The sequence below is a fragment of the Glycine soja genome, chromosome 2 (assembly GCF_004193775.1).
Source record: "Glycine soja cultivar W05 chromosome 2, ASM419377v2, whole genome shotgun sequence".
NCBI classification, from domain to species: domain Eukaryota; kingdom Viridiplantae; phylum Streptophyta; class Magnoliopsida; order Fabales; family Fabaceae; genus Glycine; species Glycine soja.
In genome coordinates this window covers 10,005,024-10,018,202 of record NC_041003.1, presented here as the reverse complement: position 1 = coordinate 10,018,202, position 13,179 = coordinate 10,005,024, and the positions used below count along the sequence as shown (strand labels likewise).

Genomic DNA, 13,179 nt, shown 5'->3' with positions numbered 1-13,179 from the left:
AATTTTATATTACAGGAAGTTACAAAATTTGAGATAAATTTATCATTAGATTATCCGTCAAACTTTTTACATAATTATAGTCTAAATTTAAATTTTATATTTTTCGATGAGTAATTTGTTCCAGCATAATAATTTCAGGAACAAAATGGATATGGGCACTAAATTTTAAAATAAATTCAAAAAAGCCATTCACAGTTTCACATTCCTCACCCCCTTTTTTGGGGAGAAAAGCGGGCCAGTTACTATGACGCCAAATTAAATTACACTTCCTTACTTCCTTTCTATTAAAATATATAAAAAAGAAAATAAAAATATAATTTTACAGATTCTCTAGAATCCCAGCATAATCCTACTCCTCTTCGTCGCCGACAACCTTCGACGACCGCAACGCCGACAAGTTCTTACAAAAAACCGCGCTTTCTCCGTCGTGAGCCTCGCTCTTAACAACGAAGTGCCCCAACGAATCCACCAACTCAACCAAATTCTCCTTACACAGAAACTCCTCGCTGAAAACCCTCTCCACCTCTCTCCCGTAGTCATGCACGAACACGTGAGTCTGGCCGAATTTTTTACTCCGGGCAAGTACCGCCGCCGTGAAGATTGGCGCCATCCGCCCTGGCGCCGCCTGAAAATACCCTTTGGGCCCGTCAACAAGAATAACGTCCCACGCGACAGTGTAAATGTGGTTAGGTAAGTCGTTGATTGCAAGCTTGCATTCAGAGAACAAGAGGTTCTGGACGGGCCTACACTCGCCGTGGGCCTGAGATTGGGCTTGGGAGAGGAGTTTTGGGTATTCGCTGACTTTTGTTGTGAATTGAATATCGTAAGCTTCGACGCCGGGGTTGGAAGACTCGAATTTCGAGATGGCGTATTCGTTCTCGTCGAGGAAGACGGTGCGGCCGCCGCGGTGGTTGAGGGCGGCCCAGAGGAGGGACTCGTGGGTGAGGCCTAAGATTAAGAGGTTGGGGCGCGGGGGGAGGCGGAGGAGGGTGGAGGAGACGGCGGAGATTTCGGCGGGGGACATGGGTTTGGCGGAGGAGTTAGCGGCGGCGGCGTAGTGGAGGAGGGCCTTTGTGACGGAGGGTGAGAGAGGGGAGGTAACGGTGGAGGAAGTGGTTGAAGTGGCGGAGGAGATTGTGGTTGAGATGATGGTCCAGGTGAAGAGGAGGGTGGAGAAGAGGAGGAAGAAGAAAAAGAGCCAGAGGTTACGGTGGGAAGAGAATAGTGTGGAGGCGGCGGCGGCGGTGGTGGGTGTCAGGGTTTGTTTGTGGAGGGAAGGGTGAAGGAGGATGAGCTTGGTGTTGTTGTTGTTGTTCTTCATTCTGTTGGGGAGTACGAGGAAGAAGAAGAGGAGAGAGAGAGATTGTTGTTGTATTTGTTTCTTGGGAGATATTTTCTTCTCTTAAATTTCTCAGTCTCTCTAGTACTAGGGCTAATGCTGTGGAATAGGGGAAGCTACATACAAGTTAGGAAGGGACAGAGGAATCGATGAGAGGATTTGAGAAGGGTCACACGTATCCCAAAACCAGCCATAGGTCGTGGAGACTTGAGACTGTAAATGCTGCCTTGGTCCACATTTCTCGTGCTACATTTATTAATATCAGACGTGGGCCCAAACTTTTGTTTAAACTTTTAATAGTGGACTACTTAAATTACTCTTTCACTTATCAAATTTGGTGAGATTATATAAAATTTTTGGGTCTTGTTTAACAATGTTCCGGAGGTATTGTTTTAAGAAATTAAATTAGGGTAAGTCATGAGTCAGAAATAGTATAACTTTTGAAATATAAGTCATGGATTTATTCATGACTTTTATTTCATTTTTAATTATTAGTTAATTTGGCAATTGTGTGCTAGCAAGAATGTAAAAGGAGAAAGGTAAAGGCAGTGATAGCGTTGCTGATCCTATAAAGATATTTATAGTTAAATTTTAATTTCAATAGCTTATTATGTTTAATATCTATTTAATGATTATTATTAATTATTTTTATATAATTAAGTGTGTTATCCATCAATTAAGTATTTAATATGTTAAAATTAAAGTTGAATTATTATGATATTATTTAAATTTAATCTTTGACAAAAATAATTATTCGTAAGAGAATAAAAAAATATGTTAGCAGGAGAGTCACTTCCCTGGATTATACTATTTAATTATTTATCATGAGAAATAGTAGTATTGTATTTTTTGCAAAGAAGAAATAGTAGTAACTATCGTATTATTTTAGGTCTTATATATAAGCAACATAATATAAATCATCAAGACTAAGGAAAGTGATATCATATTTAATATTATAATAAATTTAAATTTTATTTTAAAAGTATTTTTAGATTTAAATGTTAGAAAATGATGATCTCATTTAATATTAATATTTATAGTTTAATAAATATGTGTCTTGTGAATAGAGTCAGCAATAAATCAAAGGATGTAAGACATTTAACTCTTAATAAGCTAGAAAACTAGTTATTATTATTTATAATTAAGACTAGAGAAAAATATCATTTGTTACTTATATATAGCACCAAAGTAATAATATACCAATTATTACAATACTTAAATATAAGTATTTAACCATAACAACCATCATACAAAAATATTACAATTTAATTATTATTAATATATTATTAATAATATCAAACATATAATTTAATATAATAGTAAAATATTATATTATTTATTATAATAATTAATATACTATATATTATTACTAGGAGAAACACTTGCACTATATGTTTGACTGATTATATATATTTTTAAAATGTTGAATTTATTTTTAAAAATACTTAACTTTATTTAAAATTTTAAGATAGTTAACTTGACATGAGAGTTTATAAGAAAAAAGTAATTTCAGTCCCTTTATAAATTTTTTAGATCCGTTCATATCTGACTTGTGAAATAAAGATATCTGACCTGTGACTCCAGAGTTCAGATGAATAATATAGGGCATGGAGATGGAGTGGAAGATTTTATTGTTTAAATACATACTCGAAGATTTTGTTTTCTTTTTTATCAGAGGCTGAATGGTGCTTAATTAGGGCATGAAATTGAGCTTATCAAACCGATACTCAATGCCACTCCACCATTTATTTAATAATAACGTGAATGTCCTTGTCTCATGGCCGGCAAATTAAGGAATGATTTTTGTTAGTTAATGGTTTAAGCAAATGATATCAATGTAGCATACATTTGGCATAATCGCTATCAGCTGAAAAATCATAAGTATGCAACACCTAACCTGCTATAATTTTGGTAACTACCTGGTGCCGCAAATAAAGCGATGTTGATGGCATTGACCAACAAGTTCACATCCCAAGTTACGCTCTCTCTATATAGTTTGAGGATTATGATAGTTCTGTTGAGTAGAAACAAACAAAAATAAACTCTTTTATTGAAAAAAAATAAAATAGTAAAGTCCAAATCCCCTGATTACGAATTGAATTTTGAACTTGATTATTATTACACTTGTAGCGTGGAGTGCCGGCAATCAAGGGGAAACTTTAAGAAATGGATAATCACTTTTCTAAATAAACCGTTTAATACATCTTTGTTCAGTTCACATTCATCGAAGCAACCTTTCTCCAAGCACTATGCCCTTTTACTCGTATGCATATGGTTCAACTTTAATGGAAGGGTGGTCTTTATTCTAAGTCACATATTTGATATTTGCACCTTTTTCCACTTGACTCTTTGTTTTGTTGTCTTTACTTTTGTTATTGATATTTGATAATTGATTTTTCTTTCAAATTGGTGAAACAGTTGCTATTTTGGAAGTTTATCAAATTTTGGGAACAAAATTAATCTATTAAAATATCAACATTCTTTCTCACAGATCAGCAGAAAATTATTATTATTGTTATTATTATTTTAAATGAAGAATATTTCATATTTTGAGAAATGAAAAATTCAAATTAAATATAGATCATTAAATAATATTTGAATGATCAAAATTAAAAGAAAAATACAAATATTTGTTTAAGTGATCATGTGATTATATATTTATATAACAACCTACTTATTTTTATTTTTGGTTGAATTAGTTATTTAATTTATATTTTAGATTCAATTTGGTTATCTAATTTTTTTATGGGTTCAATTTGGTTTCTAATTTTTTAAAATTGATTTAATTTGATTCTTTAACTCTAAATTATAAGAAATTACATTTTGTAGCGGTTCAAACCTGTCATTAAATGGTTTTAAATCGCCACAAAATGTACATTTCCAAATAAAATGAACCAATTTAAAAAAATTAGAGGATCAAATTGAACTAAAAAAATAAATTAAAAGACCAAATTGAATCGCTTTTAAAAATTAAAAGACCAAATTGAATAAATAAATTAGAAGATCAAATTAAACCTAAATAAAAAATTAAAGGACAAAAAACTAATTTAACCTTTACTTTTTAAATATTAATGCGTCAGGACAAACACAAGTTGGTTCGTTACGGGTTAGGACAAAAATAGGAACCAAATTGGGTGAAATAAACCAAGTCAAATTAATCAATTTAGGTTAGGTTATATTCAACAAGATATTTCAATTAATTTTTATTTTTTTACTAACTAAAAAGTTTATTTATTTGTTCAGTAAATAAACTTTTTTTAATAGTTTATAATGTTTTTTGAAACTTTACTTAAAGTTGCATTTTTAAAACAATAGATTTTAATTTTTTTATAGTTTCTTCCACTTTTATCCTAAATATATTTTTTGATTTTCTTGTTATTTTTTTTAAATAAATTATGATATTTTTTTTATTTTATACTTTTCTTGTATTTCAACAATTAACTTTATCCAACATAGCATAGTATTTTTTTCCTCGATTTTGACCCAACGGTTAAGCTCGGTTGGAACGGATTACGTATTTGATTACTTGACAAAAATAGAAAAAGTTAGGAAAATGGAGAAAACAAAATTCAATCCGTAATGAATCAACAACATGTTAAATTCATATAAATAACCATATTGCCTACATTCTCCTTGTCCATAGTAGAATAAAAAAAAAAAACATTAATCAGTTAGCTCACCCTGTTCACACTTCATAGTAGAATATAAAACAAGAAAATAAACTCTAGTCAAGATTCATTCATTCACTAATCGCCAATTCATATTAAAATGCTCCTTGTTCAAAGTCCAAACACATTAACAATGGCTAAAAAGTTAAAAAGAAGCAATACAGGTTTATGCTATTTACACTTCCCTATTTGCTAAATATACCCCCTTTTCATTATTTTTCAGCTCTGAATGTACTCCACTCATCTCTTTCTCCTTCTCACGTTACTCTTTTCCAGAAAATACACCATACACCCCTATTCATTTGAAGATGCAAATTGAACATACACAACTCATACATCTTTATAATATATGCAAATTTATTCAGTCATATCAATGATATCATACACCATATTTATATAACTACTAGGTATATATGCAGGGCGGATCTCTATAGGACAAGGGGAGCCACGGCCCCCCAAAATTTTTGAAAAATATTATTATATGTATACTATAATATAATAAAACTAATTAAAAAATTATTAGTTGTACAAAGAAGAGGCAAAAAGCAAGAATATACATGTTTATTACATATATTTATGTTTTCGTATGGTTGGTTTTCGGGATTGAGGATTGGCTTTGTTTTTTGTTACAGTTACTTTGTTAACATTATCTTATACCCCATCCTATATCTTAATAAAAGCTTTTTTTCGATAAAAATTTTATATTTTCAATAAAAAAAACTCTAAAAACACACTTATGCCTTGTATCGAAATTGATCCTAAATTTACTCCCATGAACAAATATATAACCAACTCTACCCCTTCCACTAATTCCTGCCTATTGTTGTATTGGGCCCTGGCCTTGGGAATTTGGGCCCACGAGAATACACTAACATAGGCTTAGGAGTGTGATTCCTAACAGCTTTCCAAGCCCTCTTCTTTGCCATCTGAATAACACAATGATAATCAAAGTTCATTTCTATACTTATTTAACATTTATATTCATAAATTCCTTTTTATAAATTCATTAACAAAATGATAATCTATGTATTGCACATAGTATGTAGAGACAAATCTAAGACAAATGGACATTAATCAACACATTAAAAAAATCAGAACATTACCTAGAAGAACCTTTTAACGAACCTTGATCAAACGTCGGTCACAACATGCTAGATGACTGTGGAAGGTGACAGAACCTTCAGAAGACAGTCTTTTGGCGCTAGAATCACCTTTACAGACAGAAGCTTCAAATATGAAAAGAAAGTTAGTGAACATAAATAAACTTGATATACTCTGGAAGCATTCTTGCTGACATAAAAACAACCAAAGTTGAAGAAAGACCAATTTTTAATACATGGAATAATCCTCAAAAGAAAAATAGGGAGCAAGTAAAGTTTCTTATTTTTTATACATGGTTTCTACTATCACTATGAAAATGAATCTAATGTAAGATCATATATTTGAAAGCCACCTTTTCTAGTTCTGTTATAGCTTATAATGTTGTATTTCAGTTGAATATGGAGGGACATTTCTTTTCTTTTTCATTTTTTGTTGCTTTAAAAATTTATTATACTTTTGTGGGGTTGACAGTCACGTTCATTTTGTCTCAGATTAACTTAAACTTCAATTTTTTGAAACTTCAGGTATTTGATTATCGTTACATTTTGTCCCTTTTGAACACAGTCATAAACAACATTTTTATAAGTTTATAAAGTGACAGTCATGACTCATGAGAAGGGTATCAACTTTTAAACAAGCACAAATTGCAACAGAATAAGCACAGTGCATGCGGATCACTCTGCTCTGACCTTTATTATTGGTGCCAAAGGAATATATGAACGTGAATGCAACGTGCCAACAAACTGACTATAGTATATATAGTATGAGTCTAAGCAAGGAGAATTTCCTAGCATACCCAATTTTTTTTCTATGCTAACCATGGATTCATACAGTTACTGTAGCTATTAAATAATTCTCTAACTGTGTTAGTAACTAGTATTAAACTCAGTTAATTAGTTTAATAAAAATAAGTGTACGTTAAGTTTGTATAAAAATCTCCCTTGGATTCTAGCACATAGTTTTCACTTTTCACGTTCTCTTTGAAACCGTGAATTTCCATGTGCATCTATGACCGAGTTAGGAAAACTAATTCAATACTTCCAAATCCAATTGATGAAAATTCCAACCACATCAATTAGAGCTAGAAGAGCAACAGAAAGACTCTCATCCCTCCTATCTGCAACTTCCTTCCCCTTTGCTGTTGACTTCTTTGCTTCTCCTTGATTCCGAAGATGCCATTCACCTCTGCTAAACTTAGGTATAATGAATTGAAGGTTCATGCTTCTAATCAATATTTTATCCAGTTGGTTCACAAGATATGAACAAGTTCTATGAGTGAGGATCATTAACAGTTTAACACTAAGGCTTAAATGTGAAATTTGGCTTGCATAAGAAATCGAACAAATGTTACAACAGGGTTATGTTGAATTAAGCATATCTCGAAATGTATGTTCTTAGGACTTGAAACTAATTTAGTTCAAATTATTGAAATTTAGATAGCAAAACATCTCTCGAGGAAATGTACTCAACCTGTGCATACTGTAGTTACGGGGTATATTAGTGGCTCAATGAACTTAACTCCTCAATTAAAGCTTTCAAATCAGAATCGGATGATCCTCCTCCTTCCACGGCCTGCTTAGCTAACTGCGAAAGCACCTTTGTTCTGTTCCTCATTTCAATTGCTTCTTCCTCAATCATTATCCTCTTCACAGCCTTCTCCACAGCATCCCATGTGATACTATCCCCCTCCAATCGTAACCATTTTTTAGCACCAACAGGTACACCAATTTTAAGGACCTCACTCAACAACTTCTCATTGAAAAATTGTTCTGCAGCAATAGGCCAAGTGACCATGGGAACCCCTGCAGTCACTGCCTCCAAGGTTGAATTCCACCCACAATGCGTCACAAACGCGCCAATTGCTTCGTGTTCAAGAATCAACACTTGAGGCGCCCACCCTCTTATGATTAGTCCCTTACCTTCCATTCTTTTCTCAAATCCATCAGGTAACCATTTCTCTCCCTTTTCTTCTCTGCTTTTCTTAACGACCCAGATGAATTGTTGCCCTGAAGCCTCTAGACCTATTGCAATTTCTCTAAGTTGTGAATCCGAGAACTTTGCTACGCTTCCGAAGCATACGTAAACAACTGAACCAGGTTTCTTGTTGTCAAGCCATTTTAGACACTCATGCTCATCAATTGATGCTTCCTTACCTCTATGCACTTTCTCTTCGGTATCTTTGTTGCAAAGAAATAAGGGACCAATGTGCCATGCTTTTCTTCCAAGCACGTTCCTGAAATGATCTGCATAGACCTTCTCAAGTTCGTAGAAGCTATTAACAACAACCCCATAGCACCTCGACTCTGATTCCCTTGCTTCCACCAACAATTTGGCCAGGCCTGTTTTCTCCTTACCCTTGAAAAAAGGTGGCAGCTGCATCCTTGTCATTTTAATCTCACCGGGAAGATTAGGAATGACGAATGATTCGGAATCAGAAGAAACATCGTTGTAAGGCTCGTAGAGTCCCATACACGTGGTAGCGCACGAGGAGAAGAAACCGGTCCCATGGAACACAAGCCTAGGAATTCCAAATTTGGCGGCAGAATCAGTTGTCCATGGGAAGAAAAAATCAGCGACAATGCAATCAGGACGTTGCTTGAGCAATAGTTGCTCAAGCGGCTCTTGTAGTAAACCGGTGGCCATTATGAAGGCTTGAAACAAATTTGGTGAAGGGATGGAGTCAACGTTTTCGCAGCCAACAGGTAAACCAGCCTCAGCACAAGGAAACTCGATGGTTTCGATGTGGATTTTGTTGCCATTAGTTTTGGAGTTTCCAATGGCTTTGGAGAAGAAAGGTGCATTGAGGGGTGTGGTGACTATAGTGGCTTTCACACCCTTTTCAGCAAACAATTTGGCCATGTCAACGGTTGGTATCATATGACCATGGCCAAAGAAGGGGAAGAAGAAAATGTGTAGAGGATGATGTTCACAACTACTCATCTTTGTCTCTACTGAGTATTGAGTAAGCAAATCTATATAACTTTGTGCTCAAACTGGAATAAGGAGGAAAAGTTCAGTAATATAGAGAATGGCAATTTGCCTTTAGTTTGAGTCTGTAAACTGGAAGAATTTATAATTATAGGAGCTTAAGCAGTGAGCCAGTGATCATTACCAATTATAATATAACGGTATCCCACCCTGTGCAACGCACGGTCATTAGTTAATTAAATTGGTTGTAAAATTTATATTTATTTGTCTCTTATCCGACTCAGAGTGACTTCAATGAAAGATACCAAAATAAGAATAACAATTTATTTATTATCGAGCGTACCAACTGATAAGATTTTTTAATTTGTTTATTTTATCACCAACTGATTGGATTGTTCAAACTTAAAAATTAGTGGTTTTCACAATTAAAAAATGAAGAGTTAGATGGACCTCAAGAAAATAATTGTTCTAATATTGTAAAGAAAGTGGTTGTTAACACTTAACACTGACGTGATTTATAAATGTTTTTGTCGTTGACGGAAATGACCATATCAAAACTTTTCATCTTTGTTTTACTTCTTGCTGCACAAAATACTACTTGCAAGCAGAATCTGAATCCACTCTTGTTCACTCAAGGTAGAGAAAAAATGAGTAGTGATCATCGTCCTTTACACATATTCTTCTTCCCTTTCTTGGCACATGGCCATATTATCCCAACAGTTGACATGGCCAAACTATTTGCTGCTAAAGGGATTAAGGCCACTATAATCACCACTCCAATCAATGCACCTCTCATCTCCAAAGCCATAGGAAACAGTAAAACCTTAACACACAACAATGAAATTCATATTCAAACCATCAAATTCCCTAGTGTAGAGGTTGGTTTACCCAAAGGATGCGAAAACATCAACTCACTTCCTTCACTAGAATCTTTTCCTATTTTCTTTAGGGCCACTAGGGAATTACAAGAACCACTTGAACAAATATTACATGACTAACACCTAGATTGTCTCATTGTTGATCTGTTCCACACATGGATAACTGATTCTACCGCCAAATTGGGAATTCCTAGGATTGTGTTCCAAGGGTCAAGTGTCTTCACTTTGTGTTCTATGGATTGTATTAAACTCTATGAACCTCACAACAAAGTTTCTTCTGATTCCAAATACTTCGTCATTACTAAACTAATCATCCGGGCGAGATTAGAATGACAAGGAATCATGATAGGATTCAGGGACTTGGACCCTTCCTGAGTTTAAGGCTAGGAAGATACCTCCAGAGTTAAGAGAGGAGACAGGCTTTGCTGATTGATTTCCTTTTTTTTTCCTTTTCATTATCAACTTTAGTACATATTTATAGACTTACAAGCTTAAGACAATTTCAAAAAGATAAAACAGAAAATACCGAATATCAGAAAGGTAGGGGACAATGAACAAACATCTAACAAATTCCATTATCTAGTTGTGCCACTACTAACTAACTCTCCACTCAAGAGTAACGACCTAGTGGATATATTCTTCCCAGCATTTTGGCCTTTTGGAGATCCTTTTGGGCCTAAAATCTCCCTTTTGGTTCTGAGTGCTATCATTCCCCACTGCTTCAAGAAGCACCTTGTCCTTTAGGTGGTAAGTGGTATGTAGCTCAGCCCAATCTTCCCAAGTAGAGTCCTCCGACTGCAAACCCAACCATTGAACAAGTGTATCATTCCCCACTGAGAGGCAAGTCAAGGATATGCTCCAACACAACCTCATTTGACCCATCCACAGTCCCTATTCTTCGCCTGTTTTACTTGTTAAGAAGTAGGATGACACATGACAGTTTTGTGTTGATTACCGGGCCTTAAACACCATTATCGTCGAAGACAGGTTCCTTTTTCCTACAATTAACGAACTCTTGGACGATTTGGGTCACGCTACTTGGTTCTCTAAAGTGGACCTTGCGCAAGGTTTCCATCAAATCTGTATGGCAAAGGCCAACATCTCCAAGACAACCTTTTGTACCCATCAAGGGCACTATGAGTACGTCGTTTTGTCGTTTAGCCTTTGTAACCCCCCATCTATGTTCCAAGCCACCATTAAGACTTGTTTCGGCCCTTCATTCGCAAATTCGTCTTGGTGTTTTTTGACGACATTTTGGTGTATAGCCGCAATTTCGACGAACACCTAGCCCATTTGAACTTGGTCCTTCATACTCTGCATCAAGGAAAGTTTTATCTCAAACTTCTCAAGTGCGTCTTTGGCTAGCGACGTATGGACTACCTGGACCATATTGTGTCAGCAAATGGGGTCAAACTCGAGCCGTCGAAGATACAAGAGATGCTTGATTGGCCTTTTCCCACTCTCCTTAGGTCTCTACATAGGTTCCTTGGCCTTACTAGGTTCTATCGATGCTTTGTTAAGAACTACGCCTAACTCGCATCCCCTCTGACCCATTTTCTTTGCAAAGACCAATTCAAATGGTCTCTCGAGGCTCAGACAGCTTTTGACAATCTCAAGCAGGCCATGACATAGACACTGGTATTGACTCTTCCTGATTTCAATGTCCCATTTGTGCTGGAGACTGATGCTTTAGGTATTAGGCTAGGGGTCGTTCTGATGCAACGGGGTCACCCCATTTCTTATTTCAGCAAGCAGTTCTGTCCATAACTGCTCTGTTCCTCTACCTATATTCGCGAACTCCACACAATCACTGCCACAGTGAAGCGTTGACGTCAATACTTGCTAGGACACCTTTTCGTCATACTCACATATCACAAAAGCTTGCGGGAGCTAATGACACAGTCCATCCAGACACCTAAGCAACATGTCTACTATGCCAAGCTACTAGGATATGACTATACCATTTAGTATAAAGCTTGCCACAATAATTTCGTTGCTGATGCTTTGTCTCGCATTCATGAACCAGCAGCTGAGGCTTTTTGGATCCTCAATTTCCCTCATTTTCAGTTCCTCAATGACCTTGAAAGGGAATTGTCCAATATGGTGGAATTTGTCACTTTGCTCAAGGCTGTCCGAGATAAACCACATGATCACCTTGATTTTAGAATCCAGGATGAGCTACTCCTTTATAAGGGCCACATTTGGGTGAATAAAAGCAATTCCTTTATTCTGCTTCTGTTGGAAGAGTACCATAAATCCCCTCTAGGTGACCACATGGGCCTGGCTAAGACCTTGAGTCATCTTCAACATAATTTCTTCTGGAATGGTATGAAGCAAGATGTCCGAGAATACATCCTGCGATGTTCTAACTACCAGCATACCAAGTATGTTACTCAAAAACCTTTTGGCCTCCTTCAAACAATTCCTCCTCCATTTAGCCCATGGGAGGACATGGCATTAGATTTCATTACTGGGATGCCCAATTACCAAGGAGCTACTGTGATTTTATTAGTTGTGGATCATTTTTCGAAGGGAGCTCATTTCGACATGCTCCCTACCAATTTTATAGTACACAGGGTAGCCTGGTTATTCATTGAGATGGTTTGCAAGCTTCATGGATTTCCCAGAAGCCTGATATTAGATAGGGACTCGATGATTCTAGCATAAAATCTTCAAATTGAACTGAACTAAGCTGCGTATGAGGATAACTTATAATCCTCAGAGTGATAGCCAAACTGAGGTGCTTAATCGCGTGTTGGAACAATATTTGTGGGTGTTTGTGCATCATAAACCTTCCCAATAGGGATAATTCTTATGCCTCACTGAATGGTGTTACAACACGACATGTTATTCAGCCACCAATCTAACCCTGTATGAGATTATCTATGGTAAGCCACCGCCTAGTATCCGAAACTATTTAGCTGGAACTTTTTTCATGGAGGCAATTGACTTTCTTCTGACTTCGCGCAAAGACATGTTTTAACTTCTTAAGAAGAAACTCCAACGAGCCCAAGAACAGATGAAGAAGACTACTGATGCTCATCGCAGGGATGCCAGTTTTGCTGTTGGTGATTGGGTATATGTGAAGTTGTGTTTCTACTGCCAGACCTTTTTATCGAGCACCACCTATCAGAAGTTGGGTAGGGTTTACTATGGACCTTATCAGATCAAGGAGACTATTGGCTCAGTTGCTTACAAGTTGGCTCTTTTTGATTCCGCTAAGATTCACCTGGTGTTCCACTGTTCCTTGCTGAAACCATACCAT

General features: G+C 35.9%; 2 protein-coding genes across 4 annotated transcripts; both read right to left on the bottom strand.

Moving 5' to 3' along the window:
* Window positions 1-152: 152 nt before the first annotated feature.
* On the bottom strand, window positions 153-1,567 carry LOC114386304 (protein IRX15-LIKE-like). The gene has a single exon (XM_028346271.1). It carries the CDS (start codon window positions 1,319-1,321, stop codon window positions 350-352), a length of 972 nt encoding a protein of 323 aa, XP_028202072.1. The 5' UTR covers window positions 1,322-1,567; the 3' UTR covers window positions 153-349.
* A 3,497-nt stretch (window positions 1,568-5,064) lies between these two features.
* LOC114386289 (scopoletin glucosyltransferase-like) lies at window positions 5,065-9,174 on the bottom strand. 3 transcript variants are annotated; one of them, XR_003661041.1, is made up of 3 exons: window positions 7,579-9,174; window positions 6,111-6,233; window positions 5,065-5,933 (listed from the first exon to the last, which is right to left on the bottom strand). XR_003661041.1 is itself a non-coding variant. In XM_028346255.1 (2 exons), exon 1 carries the CDS (start codon window positions 9,046-9,048, stop codon window positions 7,606-7,608), a length of 1,443 nt encoding a protein of 480 aa, XP_028202056.1. In that variant the 5' UTR covers window positions 9,049-9,174; the 3' UTR covers window positions 5,065-6,233; window positions 7,579-7,605. The 3 variants fall into 3 exon arrangements, 1 of the variants encoding a protein (XP_028202056.1); XR_003661042.1 differs by having other exon boundaries at window positions 5,065-5,301; XM_028346255.1 differs by having other exon boundaries at window positions 5,065-6,233.
* Between the last annotated feature and the right edge of the window lie 4,005 nt (window positions 9,175-13,179).

Bases quoted from the DNA above. Each gene is read 5' to 3' on its own strand.
- LOC114386289 (XM_028346255.1), bottom strand. From the start codon at position 9,048: ATGAGTAGTTGTGAACATCATCCTCTACACATTTTCTTCTTCCCCTTC.
- LOC114386304 (XM_028346271.1), bottom strand. From the start codon at position 1,321: ATGAAGAACAACAACAACAACACCAAGCTCATCCTCCTTCACCCTTCC.